Source organism: Aquarana catesbeiana, linkage group LG04 (assembly GCF_042186555.1).
Source record: "Aquarana catesbeiana isolate 2022-GZ linkage group LG04, ASM4218655v1, whole genome shotgun sequence".
Lineage (NCBI taxonomy): Eukaryota > Metazoa > Chordata > Amphibia > Anura > Ranidae > Aquarana > Aquarana catesbeiana.
In genome coordinates, this window is record NC_133327.1 from 55,365,279 (window position 1) to 55,377,447 (window position 12,169).

A 12,169-nucleotide genomic window follows, 5' to 3' on the forward strand; every position below is an offset into this window, starting at 1 on the left:
TGGAGAAAATGTTGGACGGACAAGAAGAAGTGGAAGGGAGGAGGATGAGGGATAGCGTGAGACGCTTCTATCAAGACCTGTACGGAGGTGAGGAAGAAGCCACTTTGGAAGAAGTAGAGGAATACTGCGATGTGTTGCAAGGAGGTCTGAAAAAAGAAGAAGGTGCCTTTCTGACAGATGTGGTGGGAGAAGCGGAAATAGAGAACATACTCAAGAAGATGGCAAAAAATAAGACCCCAGGAGGAGATGGTATACCAATGGAGTTCTATCTTAAGTTTTGGTCCATTATTAAAGTACATCTCGTGGAGGTGGTAGGATATTGTATGAGGTCAGGAAGGTTGGCTACCTCTATGAAAGAAGGGGTAATTGTATTACTGTATAAAAAAGGAGAAGAAAAAGACATCAGAAATTGGAGGCCTATAACCCTTCTGAATTTGGACTACAAGATTTTGGCCAAAGTCCTGGCGGATAGGATGAAGGAAGTAGTCGGGAAGGTGATCGGTGACTGGCAAGTGTGCGCGGTGCCTGGGAGAAGAATTGCAGACAACTTGATACTTTTGAGAGACCTGACTTACTACGCTCAGTGTAATAATCTATCTCTGGCGGTGGCAGGCTTTGACTTAGAAAAAGCTTATGATAGAGTTTCACACCGTTTTATGTTCCATGTTCTTCAGAAGTTAGGTTTCCCAAATGAGTTTATTAATAGAATTGGAAGTCTTTATACAGGAGTATGTAGTAGGGTTTTGATAAATGGAATTTTGTCAGAACCCTTCAAGGTTAAGTCTGGGGTAAGGCAGGGATGTCCCCTGTCACCGGTATTGTTTATATGTGTTATGGAGCCTCTCCTTCAACAGATACAGCAAGATAAGGCGTTTGAGGGATTTTTTGTTCCTGGTGGGGATGGAAAAAGACTGAAATCTTTGTGCTACATGGATGATGTAACATTCCTGTGTAAAACCCGGAGAGATCTTGCAAGAGCTGAATTGCAGTTGCAATTGTTTGGGAGTGTGGCAGGGATGAGAGTAAACTGGGGTAAAAGTGCAGTTTGCACTTTAAGCGGGTTGGATGACATTCCTTCTGGTAGGATTAAAAAAGTTGAGAAAATAGAGATCTTAGGGATACATTTTGAAAGAAATTTACAAAACCAGGAAAATGCAGCGAAGTGTGTTAGTAAACTATCCAAGAAGCTTGATTTTTGGAAGCTAAGACGTTTGACCTTGACAGGGAAAACTCTTATTGTAAAATCAGTATGTTTACCTTTGTTGCTTTATTTTGGTGTTATTTTTCCTTTAAACAAAAGGTGGCTTCAGAAAATTGAAAGGCTTTTATTTGTTTTTTTTTGGGGGGCTAAAATGGAGCGGGTGGCGAGAGCTACCATAGTTAAGGAAACAAAATTGGGAGGTTATAATTTTCCTAAGTTGGAGTCCTTTATGGGAATGCACTTCTGGCTGGTACACTATAAAGCCTTTTTCAGTGGAAATAAAACCAAGTGTTTTATGCAGTACTTAATGGGATGGTATGTGGTGCGGTGGGGTTGGGGGAAGAGGGATCTTACCAGACCGGTGGCGCTTGTTCCCCCCCCATACTATACAAAGCTGAAGGTGTGGTATGATAAAAACCTTTTGGGAAATCTAGGTGCTGGTGCGGTGGTGAAGAACACCTTGATTAAATGGCTAAGACAGGATGAACTTATGACTAACATTGCTGACCTAAGACCAAGACAAGTGGAGGAGTGTTGGAGGAATTTGGAGACGGAAGGGGTGACGAATAAACAAAAAGAAATTGTCTGGATGGGGTTCCATGAGTGCCTGTTAACAATGTTTTTTTTGAAATTAAGAGATCTGGTGAGGAATGAGACATGTGTAAGGGCAGGATGTGGTGGAATTGAAAGGGTAAGACATGTGTTTTTGGAGTGTTTTTTTGTTAAAAAAGTGTGGGGAAGGTTGGCGGGTTTTGTGAAAAATGTATTGGGGTTGAAGGAGGTCACGCAAGAATTATGTTTATATGGCTTGGTGGATGGTGGATCTGACATAAAGAGGAGGGGGTGGATTTTGTCTGCAATTGTGAAGGAGGTGGTTTGGGAGGCAAGGTGTGGATATAAGAAAGGAAGTTTTGTTTTGACTGAGGAGGAATGTAAAGACTGGGTTTTGAGTAAATTGTACTGTGTGGTGCTATATGATAGGAAGGTGATGGGAAAGGAGGAGGCAAATTGTTTTTGGAATTTTGGGAGGTGGAGGTTAAGATAGGGTGGTGGTGGGAATGTGTTTCTTGTGTGTTTTTTATGTTTTAATGCTGATGTTTTTTATACGATGTTTTATGGAAAATACTTACCTGAATGATGAAAGGAACGCTGCTTGATCTCTGGAGAGTTGCTTGAAGGAGTCTTGAGTACGCGATTCATTCTGAAGGAAAAGAAAAAAAAAAAAAAAAAAAAAAAAAATCTGTTCTTATCAGTTTAATATCTGATACGTCCCCTATCTGGGGACCATATATTAAATGGATTTTTAGAACAGGGAGATGGAAGAAGAGCTTGCTCTGTCCACTCCACGCATCGACCTGGTATTGCAGTACCTCCAGGACCGGTGCACCCCTCTCTTATGCAGTTTCAAAAAACAGATTGAACAACAACACAAATCTTCCTTTTGCTTGCTCAATGGCAATGTTGCTTTTTTTTGGAGGGCTCACCACAAGCTGTTAATTCTTGCAATAATAAACTTGCATTTAACCCCTGTGTGTATTGGTGTTTTTGCTTCGTGTCAGTTTCTTGGCCTATTTCTCTCTCCCCCCTCCCTCCTTGCGCTCCATATTTTTGGGGTCAGGAAGAAGCAGCAGGTAAAGTGGCAGTTGCAAGAAGCCAAACCTAGCAAGTCAGCAAGTCAGTAGCAAGTCAGTAAGCAGACACATTTCGACAAGACAGCTAGCTAATGTTTCATCAATCTTTCTCCCAAGGCCCAAAACAAAGCCTTCACTGCCAGGGTCAGTTTCGAAAGGCAGCAGCAGGCAGGCCCAGGCCAGGCCAGGCCAGGCCATTTCAACAGGCCTGACTTTGCTCCATCTCTGCTGTCCCTTGTTGCAGCTAGCTCAAAGTCAGTCCAGGAGCTCAAAGTCAGTCCAGGCATGCATTCCTTCCCTCACTCCCTCGTTTTCGCAGCCTGTGTCTCCCTCTAGTGGGTCCCCGTCTCGTCTTCCTCGTTCATCTTACCAGGAGGCGGGTCCATGCAAATGATTTCCCTCGTTAGCCATCAACGAGGAGCACCTGGCTGTGTGCAATTAGTGCTCAAGGCTGCCTAATTGGCAGTATGAAGGTCAGAATGGGCTGCAGGTGTGTTAAGGAGGTGTTAGGCAGCTGTGTGGAGGGATTAGGCCTCAAGCCCGGGTAGGTGTGAAAAGTTGCTGTGCCTGTGGCTGCGGCCAGCCTAGACCGGGGGAAGGCTAGACGGGCATCTCTCAGCGAGCTCCTCGTTTGTGCCAGGCCGCCGCTCGCTCGGAAAAGAGAATAATTGGGTTATCGCTTCTCGGCCTTTTGGCTAAGATCAAGTGTAGTATCGACTTTAGCCCTTAGGGGTGTCTCTGCTTCACAGCTAGGACGTTGAGAACCACTTGTATCTATCCAAGCTAATTGGTCCTTGTGGGGTACCCTCTGCTCGGCCTGGTAGGATCGTTGATTAAATTCAGCTTCACCTACTTGCTGCTATTGGGTTAGAGGCTTAGCCCCCACAGGGAACGAGATTGCGGTCTTCCCTCCTCCCCCACCCCGCATTACTACCTCCGGGCAGTAGATGCTAGAGCCTTTTTAAAGGCTACGAAAAAGAGCGAAGACGTCGAGGAACCAGAAGGAAGCCGCCTAAGAAACATCTGAAGCGACATCCAGATCCTTGACGATGGGGAAGAGCGAAAAGAAGACCGGAAAAGAGAAGAAGAACCCCGTTCCAGCCACTTCCTCCAAGCCCGGGAATGCCGCTGCCTCAACCCCCGCCCCTACCCCGGCCAGCACCAGCCGACCGGGACCAGCCAAGCCAGACCAGCCTGCAGACGGGCTCCCAGCTTTGGAGCCATGGATGAAGCAGACGGTCGTGCTGCAGCTGAAGGAGGTGGACGGAAGAGTCCCCGACATGACCCCGGAGATCTTTGGAAAGAAGATGATCCTGGAACAGGGGTTCAGCAAAGCGGAAACGCTTTCGGTGCAGGCCTTCACAAGAGGTATATTCTTTATAACTTTTGTGTCGTTCCAGGTCTGCAGAAGGTACTGGGAGATGGTGAAGACCAGTGGCCCTGAATCCCCTTTCCGTAAGTTCACTGCGAACTGCCCCATAACTCGGGACGAAAAGCGGGTGACAGTGGCCATGAGGAACCCCCATACCAGTGGAAAGGACATAGCCACCTACCTCCAGAGGTTCTGCACCGTGGTGAAGGACCCGATCCAAATCTTCGATGCGAACGGCTTCTGGATAGGTAAGTGGTCTGTGCTCTGCAAACTGAGGAAAGACCCTTCGGGGGACATCCAGCACCTGCAGCCTTTCTTCTCCCTGGGATCCTCCGCAGGAATCCTCTTCTACCCCGGCATACCCTACAACTGTAACAAGTGTGGGCAGCCGGGACACATAGGGAAGGATTGTACAGAACTTGCTTGCAAGTTCTGTAGGGTGACAGGCCACGAGACCAAGGACTGTCCGAGGTCCAAAGCCTGCAACCTTTGCGGACTGGCAGAACATGTCTTCAGACACTGCCCCCAGAGAACCCGGACCTACGCTGGAGCAGTAAGCCAGGGTAAGCCATCCGGGAGAAAGCTGCCAGAAAAACCAAAAGAACCTCGAAAGGCCAAAGGTAAGTCCACTCCCGCCCCACCTGCCCCTGCCCCTACCTCCAGCACACCCCCACCCACCCCCTCTGTGCCGGAGGAGCCCCTCCCCACCCCTTCCCCCCCCAACCTGTCCTCCCTGGAGGACTTTCCCACCCTCCCACCCCCCTCCACCCCCACCAGTGGCCCAAGAGGAAGCCGGAAACGTAAGCCAGAGAGCCCAACAGCTGAGGAACCCGCCACCTCCACCAAACGGCCCAACGGGGTCCAACGCGACAGCGAGGGACCCAAGCAAGTAGTGGAGGACCTAGAGTCTGCAGGAGAGGAGGAAGAAGGGGAGGAGATCGTGGTCGACCCTGAGCATGACCTCCCCCCCAACGTCCACATCAGCCAGCAGATGATGGAGTCTGTCCTTGAGGAGCTGGGCCTGGCCCAGGACACAGGACAGGCAGAAGACGCAACGGAAGAGCCACCCCCCCCCTCCGGGGAGGTAAGTTCGGACCCTTGTTAACTAGACCCTCATACCCTTTTTCATTATGGCTGAGATCTCAATCTTTTCCATTAATGTGAGGAGTATCAAGGATACATCTAGAAGGCAAGCGGTCCTGACCTTTCTTTCAAGTCAGCAGAGTGATGTCTACATGCTTCAGGAGTGCGCCCTTCCTCCCCTGAGGAGGTACACTCATCTGTCCTCCCAGTGGACCCTTGGTCCCTCCTACTGGTCCGGGGGTGGCGATTGCAAGTCTGCAGGCGTAGCCATTCTGGTCAGGGGTGGGCGTTTCACGGTTGACTCTATCCATGAGCTAGTCTGTGGCCGTCTTTTGGTCATAGACGGCTCGTGGGTGGAAGAGCCAGTTAGGCTCATCAACGTGTACGCTCCCCCAGACAAGAATGCGCGGCTGGAACTCTTCCAGACCCTGCGGACCCAACTCGTCACCACCAGAACAGTAGTGATCGGCGGTGATTTTAACTGTCCGATCGAGGAGGATGGGCGCAGCTCCAGCATATACGCAAAACTTGATGCTACTTCTAGGCTGCTCAAGGAGATGATCTCGGAGGCCTCCTTGCAGGACGCCGTGGGATCCATAGGGAAAGGGACCGTGAACTATTCGTGGTGCCGACCCGATGGATCTGTGCGTTCCAGGATTGACTTCGTGCTCACTTCAAGAACAGTCAAGCATCGGGAGTTCTCCATGGTCCCCTGCTTTTTCTCTGACCACAGGGCTATTCACTTTCGGGGTGACCTGGGCGAGGGCTTTGCCCGCGGACCGGGTTCCTGGAAGCTGAATAGCACCCTGCTGGAAAACGAGGAATTGATGGGGGAACTCCGAGAAGCCTATGCCACCTGGACGGAGGAAAAGAGATTCTTCGGAAGGGTAAGTGACTGGTGGGAGTTTGTGAAGGTTAAGCTGCGTAGCTTCTTTCAGGCAAGGGGACGCCAGCGTGTGTGTGCCAGGAGGAGGGAACTCAGGAGACTGCAGCGTCAGTTGCAGTCCCTGCAGGACCTTCAGCACTGTGGCTGGGACGTTAGGCAGGACCTGGAGGACACCAAGAGGAGCCTGAAAGGACACTTCGAGGAAGAATCCAGGCACATTGTCTTCCGTGCCAAGGTGGAGAATCTTGAGAAAGGTGAGAAGTGTAATTCTTTCTTTTTCAGGAAACTCCACTCAGGACACACACCCTTGTCAGAGTTGCGCGACGAGACCGGAACACTCCAGAAGGGGAAGAAGGCTGTGATGAAAGTGGTCAGCGACTACTACACCAACCTCTACTCCCCGAAAGAAACGGACACACAGGCGGCCGACAGGTTCCTGTCAGGTATCACTAACCAAATTGATCCTGCAGGTTCATCAACTGTCAACGCCCCCTTGGCGCTGGAGGAGCTGCACTCTGCCGCTAAATCCTTTAGGCGAGGCAAGACCCCGGGCTGCGATGGTCTCCCAGTTGAGCTCTATGTAGCACTGTGGGATCTCGTGGGCCCGGACCTGCTCGAGCTGTACGAGGAGATGGTGGTGGAGGGCAGAATGCCTCCGTCACTGAGGGAGGGGATGATCACGATTTTGTATAAGCGGAAGGGGGAGAGATCGGATCTTAAAAATTGGCGTCCGATCTCTCTGCTGAACGTGGACTACAAAATCCTCGCCAAGGTCCTGGCCAACAGGTTGAAGTCTGTCATCGGACAGATCATCCACCCGGATCAGACTTGCGGCATTCCTGGTCGCAGGATTGCGGACAGCCTTGCGCTTGTCCGGGACACGGTCCAGTACATTCATGGCCGCCGTGTGCACGCGGCCCTGGTCAGTCTTGACCAGGAGAAGGCCTTTGACCGTGTCTCCCACGAGTTTATGTGCAGAACTCTGCGCAGGTTTGGTCTTGGGGAAATGTTTTGTTCGTATGTGAATGTAATGTACACTGACATTTCTAGTTTGGTGCTGGTAAATGGCTGGAAAACTGACCCCTTTCCAATTCTGTCTGGGGTCAGACAAGGCTGCCCTCTCTCACCTCTGCTTTTTGTTTGTTGTATAGAGCTCTTCGCCCGAAGCATCAGACGGAACCCAGAGATCAGAGGGATCACCGCACCAGGACCGGACAGACGGGAGGTCAAGTGCTCACTCTACATGGACGACGTGACGGTGTTCTGTGCTGACCGGCGCTCCATCGACACACTCGCCCAGACCTGTGAGGACTTCGGCCAAGCTTCAGGGGCAAAGGTCAACTGCGGGAAGTCAGAGGTCATGCTCTTCGGAAAGTGGTTCCTGCCTTCTTCTGCACCAATTCCTTTCAGCGTCAAGACGGACTTCATCAAAATCCTTGGGGTCTGGTTTGGAGCTGAGGGCGCAGCCCTGAAGTCCTGGGAGGAAAGACTGTCAAAGATGCGACAGAAGTTTGGACTTTGGAGCCTCAGAGATCTCACCATCGAAGGCAAAACACTGGTACTCCGCAGCGAGATTCTCCCTGTGTTGCAGTACCTCGCCCAGGCCTGGCCCCCTCGGGTCAACACCTGTAAGGCCATCACCAGGGCGGTGTTTCACTTCATCTGGAGCTCCAAAATGGACAGAGTGAAGCGGGCGGTTATGTTCAAGGAACCCCTCAAGGGCGGTAAGGGCGTGCCCGACATCGCTACACTATTGAGGGTGTGCTTTGCTTGTAACTGCATCCGCAGGACATTGGTGGACAGAACTGTGGACTCTGGTGGTAACTCTATGTCCCGTTTTTTCCTCCTGCCTCTTTGGAGGACCCTTGGATGGGACAAATGGGACAGCTCCATCCCCTACAACTGGGACACGCCTTGGTACTACTTGGACACCTTCAAGTTTATTAAGGAGCTGGGGCTACATGGAGTGAAGCCCGACTTGTGGAAGCCAAAAACTATCCACAAGTTGATCAGAGCATCGGACATTGTTGAGACTGTTCCAGGCCTCCCTTCAGCCACTTGTAAAGTGGTCTGGAGGAATGTTTCTTCAAAGAGACTCACCAACAGGCACAAAGATCTGGCATGGATGGCAATCCAAGGGGGGCTGCCACTCAGGACATTTATGCATGCCAGAAACCTGTGTAGATACAGGCACTGCCCCTTTTGCATCATCCAGGAGGAAACTGCTCTGCATGTTTTCTGGGAGTGCCCCTTTGCACAGGACCTGTTGAGGGCCCTGGAACCTGAACTCAAAGACTTTGTACCACAGACTGCAATCACACACTTTGGTGTGTTGAACGGACTCTTCTGTGGAACTCATTCACAGGAGGACATTGACGGTGCCTGGCGGGTGCTGTGCTGCTTTAAGGACGCTTTATGGTGCGCCAGAAAGCGCCTCATCCACCAGCGGGAGAGGATGTCCATCGAGGACTGTCGCAGACTGGTTCACAGTCTGCTCAGAGACTATCACCTGATGGACTTCAAGGAGGAAGAGGAGGTCTGAAGATTTCCCCATTCCCCCCCCCTCTCCCCCGTGTATCCTTTGGCAGTTCAAATAAAGCTTCGGGCCTGTGAACTCTTTACTCCCTCCCCTGCCCCACCTTCTCCACCCCCCCCCCCATCACACCCGTTGCCCATTTGAATGTTATTTGACTATATGACTGGACTTTTTGTGAAATGTTTTTAAGTACTGCTTTCAGGGTAATGCGGCGTCATGCATGATGTGATGTTTCGGGGTATTACTACTCTGCACAACACATTAGGCATCATACCGCAGGATGAATGTAATTTATTGGTATGCTTGGTGATGTATTGTAATGTAGTGTATTTATGCGCTGCGTCGCAGTACAGATTGGATGTACCCTGTTTAAAGTATTTGTTTTTTTGTATATTTTCTTGCAAAATAAAGTATACATTTTTCAATCAAAAAAATCTGTTCTTATCAGTTTAATATCTGATACGTCCCCTATCTGGGGACCATATATTAAATGGATTTTTAGAACAGGGAGATGGAAGAAGAGCTTGCTCTGTCCACTCCACGCATCGACCTGGTATTGCAGTACCTCCAGGACCGGTGCACCCCTCTCTTATGCAGTTTCAAAAAACAGATTGAACAACAACACAAATCTTCCTTTTGCTTGCTCAATGGCAATGTTGCTTTTTTTTGGAGGGCTCACCACAAGCTGTTAATTCTTGCAATAATAAACTTGCATTTAACCCCTGTGTGTATTGGTGTTTTTGCTTCGTGTCAGTTTCTTGGCCTATTTCTCTCTCCCCCCTCCCTCCTTGCGCTCCATATTTTTGGGGTCAGGAAGAAGCAGCAGGTAAAGTGGCAGTTGCAAGAAGCCAAACCTAGCAAGTCAGCAAGTCAGTAGCAAGTCAGTAAGCAGACACATTTCGACAAGACAGCTAGCTAATGTTTCATCAATCTTTCTCCCAAGGCCCAAAACAAAGCCTTCACTGCCAGGGTCAGTTTCGAAAGGCAGCAGCAGGCAGGCCCAGGCCAGGCCAGGCCAGGCCATTTCAACAGGCCTGACTTTGCTCCATCTCTGCTGTCCCTTGTTGCAGCTAGCTCAAAGTCAGTCCAGGAGCTCAAAGTCAGTCCAGGCATGCATTCCTTCCCTCACTCCCTCGTTTTCGCAGCCTGTGTCTCCCTCTAGTGGGTCCCCGTCTCGTCTTCCTCGTTCATCTTACCAGGAGGCGGGTCCATGCAAATGATTTCCCTCGTTAGCCATCAACGAGGAGCACCTGGCTGTGTGCAATTAGTGCTCAAGGCTGCCTAATTGGCAGTATGAAGGTCAGAATGGGCTGCAGGTGTGTTAAGGAGGTGTTAGGCAGCTGTGTGGAGGGATTAGGCCTCAAGCCCGGGTAGGTGTGAAAAGTTGCTGTGCCTGTGGCTGCGGCCAGCCTAGACCGGGGGAAGGCTAGACGGGCATCTCTCAGCGAGCTCCTCGTTTGTGCCAGGCCGCCGCTCGCTCGGAAAAGAGAATAATTGGGTTATCGCTTCTCGGCCTTTTGGCTAAGATCAAGTGTAGTATCTGTTCTTATCAGTTTAATATCTGATACGTCCCCTATCTGGGGACCATATATTAAATGGATTTTTAGAACAGGGAGATGGAAGAAGAGCTTGCTCTGTCCACTCCACGCATCGACCTGGTATTGCAGTACCTCCAGGACCGGTGCACCCCTCTCTTATGCAGTTTCAAAAAACAGATTGAACAACAACACAAATCTTCCTTTTGCTTGCTCAATGGCAATGTTGCTTTTTTTTGGAGGGCTCACCACAAGCTGTTAATTCTTGCAATAATAAACTTGCATTTAACCCCTGTGTGTATTGGTGTTTTTGCTTCGTGTCAGTTTCTTGGCCTATTTCTCTCTCCCCCCTCCCTCCTTGCGCTCCATATTTTTGGGGTCAGGAAGAAGCAGCAGGTAAAGTGGCAGTTGCAAGAAGCCAAACCTAGCAAGTCAGCAAGTCAGTAGCAAGTCAGTAAGCAGACACATTTCGACAAGACAGCTAGCTAATGTTTCATCAATCTTTCTCCCAAGGCCCAAAACAAAGCCTTCACTGCCAGGGTCAGTTTCGAAAGGCAGCAGCAGGCAGGCCCAGGCCAGGCCAGGCCAGGCCATTTCAACAGGCCTGACTTTGCTCCATCTCTGCTGTCCCTTGTTGCAGCTAGCTCAAAGTCAGTCCAGGAGCTCAAAGTCAGTCCAGGCATGCATTCCTTCCCTCACTCCCTCGTTTTCGCAGCCTGTGTCTCCCTCTAGTGGGTCCCCGTCTCGTCTTCCTCGTTCATCTTACCAGGAGGCGGGTCCATGCAAATGATTTCCCTCGTTAGCCATCAACGAGGAGCACCTGGCTGTGTGCAATTAGTGCTCAAGGCTGCCTAATTGGCAGTATGAAGGTCAGAATGGGCTGCAGGTGTGTTAAGGAGGTGTTAGGCAGCTGTGTGGAGGGATTAGGCCTCAAGCCCGGGTAGGTGTGAAAAGTTGCTGTGCCTGTGGCTGCGGCCAGCCTAGACCGGGGGAAGGCTAGACGGGCATCTCTCAGCGAGCTCCTCGTTTGTGCCAGGCCGCCGCTCGCTCGGAAAAGAGAATAATTGGGTTATCGCTTCTCGGCCTTTTGGCTTAGATCAAGTGCAGTTTCGGCTCTCTTGGATCGAGGTTAAAAGGTGCCCGGGGTACCCGACAGTCGGCCTTGGGGGGAGCGTCCCTTTTTCGGAAGGGCCCCCCCTTGCTGCTATTGGCTGAAGGCTTAGTCCCCGGGCAACGGGAAGCGATCGCCCTCTTGAAGGCGACCTTATCTTTGGGCGGTTGGCGGAACTGTGGGGGTTTCCCCTTGTGGGAGCCCCCACAGGAAAGCGATCTAGTCTGAGGGTGTTTTGGCATATTCCTTTTCTACAATGGCGGTCCGGGGAATTCGAGACTCGCTGCGCTTTCTGGTACGGCCAGGATGTACGGATGTGACGCTGAGGACTGTCGTGGTGGATCTTTTGACCGGCTTACTAGGCCTGGGGGTAAGAGACATATTATGCTTGCAGGATTTCCCTAACCAACATTTATACGATGTTACGTTTTATTCTACTGAGGTCTGCTGGGAGGTTTTCGAAAAATTCAAGTTGGTGGCAGAGACTGAAATCGGAAGAAAGTTCGGAGTGCAACCCCTTTTCATGCAAGAAGAGAAGGTAATTACAGTGCATCTGTATAACCCGTTTGCAGATATTAACTTAGTCAGAGCATTCCTGGGTAATTATTGTGACAATCTGAGAGGTGGAGAGAAGGTGTTCAACAATTTCCAGATTTGGTCTGGGAAATATCGTTTTTTTGGGACATTTAAATCAGATATAAGTTGTGTGGGAGGAGTTAAAAGACCTCCCGCAGTATTCACCATTGGAGGAGAAAGGGGCTTCCTTTTTTACCCAGGACAACCAAGATACTGCAGGAAGTGTATGAAGTATGGT

At 50.3% G+C, this 12,169-nt stretch overlaps 1 protein-coding gene, 2 non-coding genes and 2 pseudogenes across 3 annotated transcripts; all 5 read left to right on the plus strand.

Moving 5' to 3' along the window:
- The first annotated feature begins 2,395 nt into the window (after nt 1-2,395).
- LOC141141825 (U2 spliceosomal RNA) lies at nt 2,396-2,593 on the plus strand. The gene has a single exon (XR_012244249.1). It is a non-coding gene; the product is annotated as a U2 spliceosomal RNA (small nuclear RNA).
- A 914-nt stretch (nt 2,594-3,507) lies between these two features.
- LOC141141995 (U2 spliceosomal RNA) lies at nt 3,508-3,676 on the plus strand (annotated as a pseudogene).
- A 1,322-nt stretch (nt 3,677-4,998) lies between these two features.
- Nucleotides 4,999-9,071, plus strand: LOC141139268 (uncharacterized). The gene is made up of 2 exons (XM_073625225.1): nt 4,999-6,616; nt 7,325-9,071. The coding sequence occupies exons 1-2, from the start codon at nt 5,335-5,337 to the stop codon at nt 8,713-8,715; spliced, it is 2,673 nt and encodes an 890-aa protein (XP_073481326.1). The 5' UTR covers nt 4,999-5,334; the 3' UTR covers nt 8,716-9,071.
- Nucleotides 9,072-9,121: 50 nt separating this feature from the next.
- Nucleotides 9,122-9,296, plus strand: LOC141141801 (U2 spliceosomal RNA; annotated as a pseudogene).
- A 914-nt stretch (nt 9,297-10,210) lies between these two features.
- Nucleotides 10,211-10,401, plus strand: LOC141141778 (U2 spliceosomal RNA). Its single transcript, XR_012244224.1, has one exon. It is a non-coding gene; the product is annotated as a U2 spliceosomal RNA (small nuclear RNA).
- The last annotated feature ends 1,768 nt before the right edge of the window (nt 10,402-12,169 follow it).

What these genes read in the sequence shown, in the direction of transcription:
- LOC141139268 (XM_073625225.1), top strand. Translation starts at nt 5,335, where the DNA reads ATGGCTGAGATCTCAATCTTTTCCATTAATGTGAGGAGTATCAAGGAT. An exon ending in GGCCGACAGGTTCCTGTCAG is followed by an intron (nt 6,617 to 7,324) that starts GTATCACTAACC and finishes TTTGTTGTATAG; the next exon opens with AGCTCTTCGCCCGAAGCATC.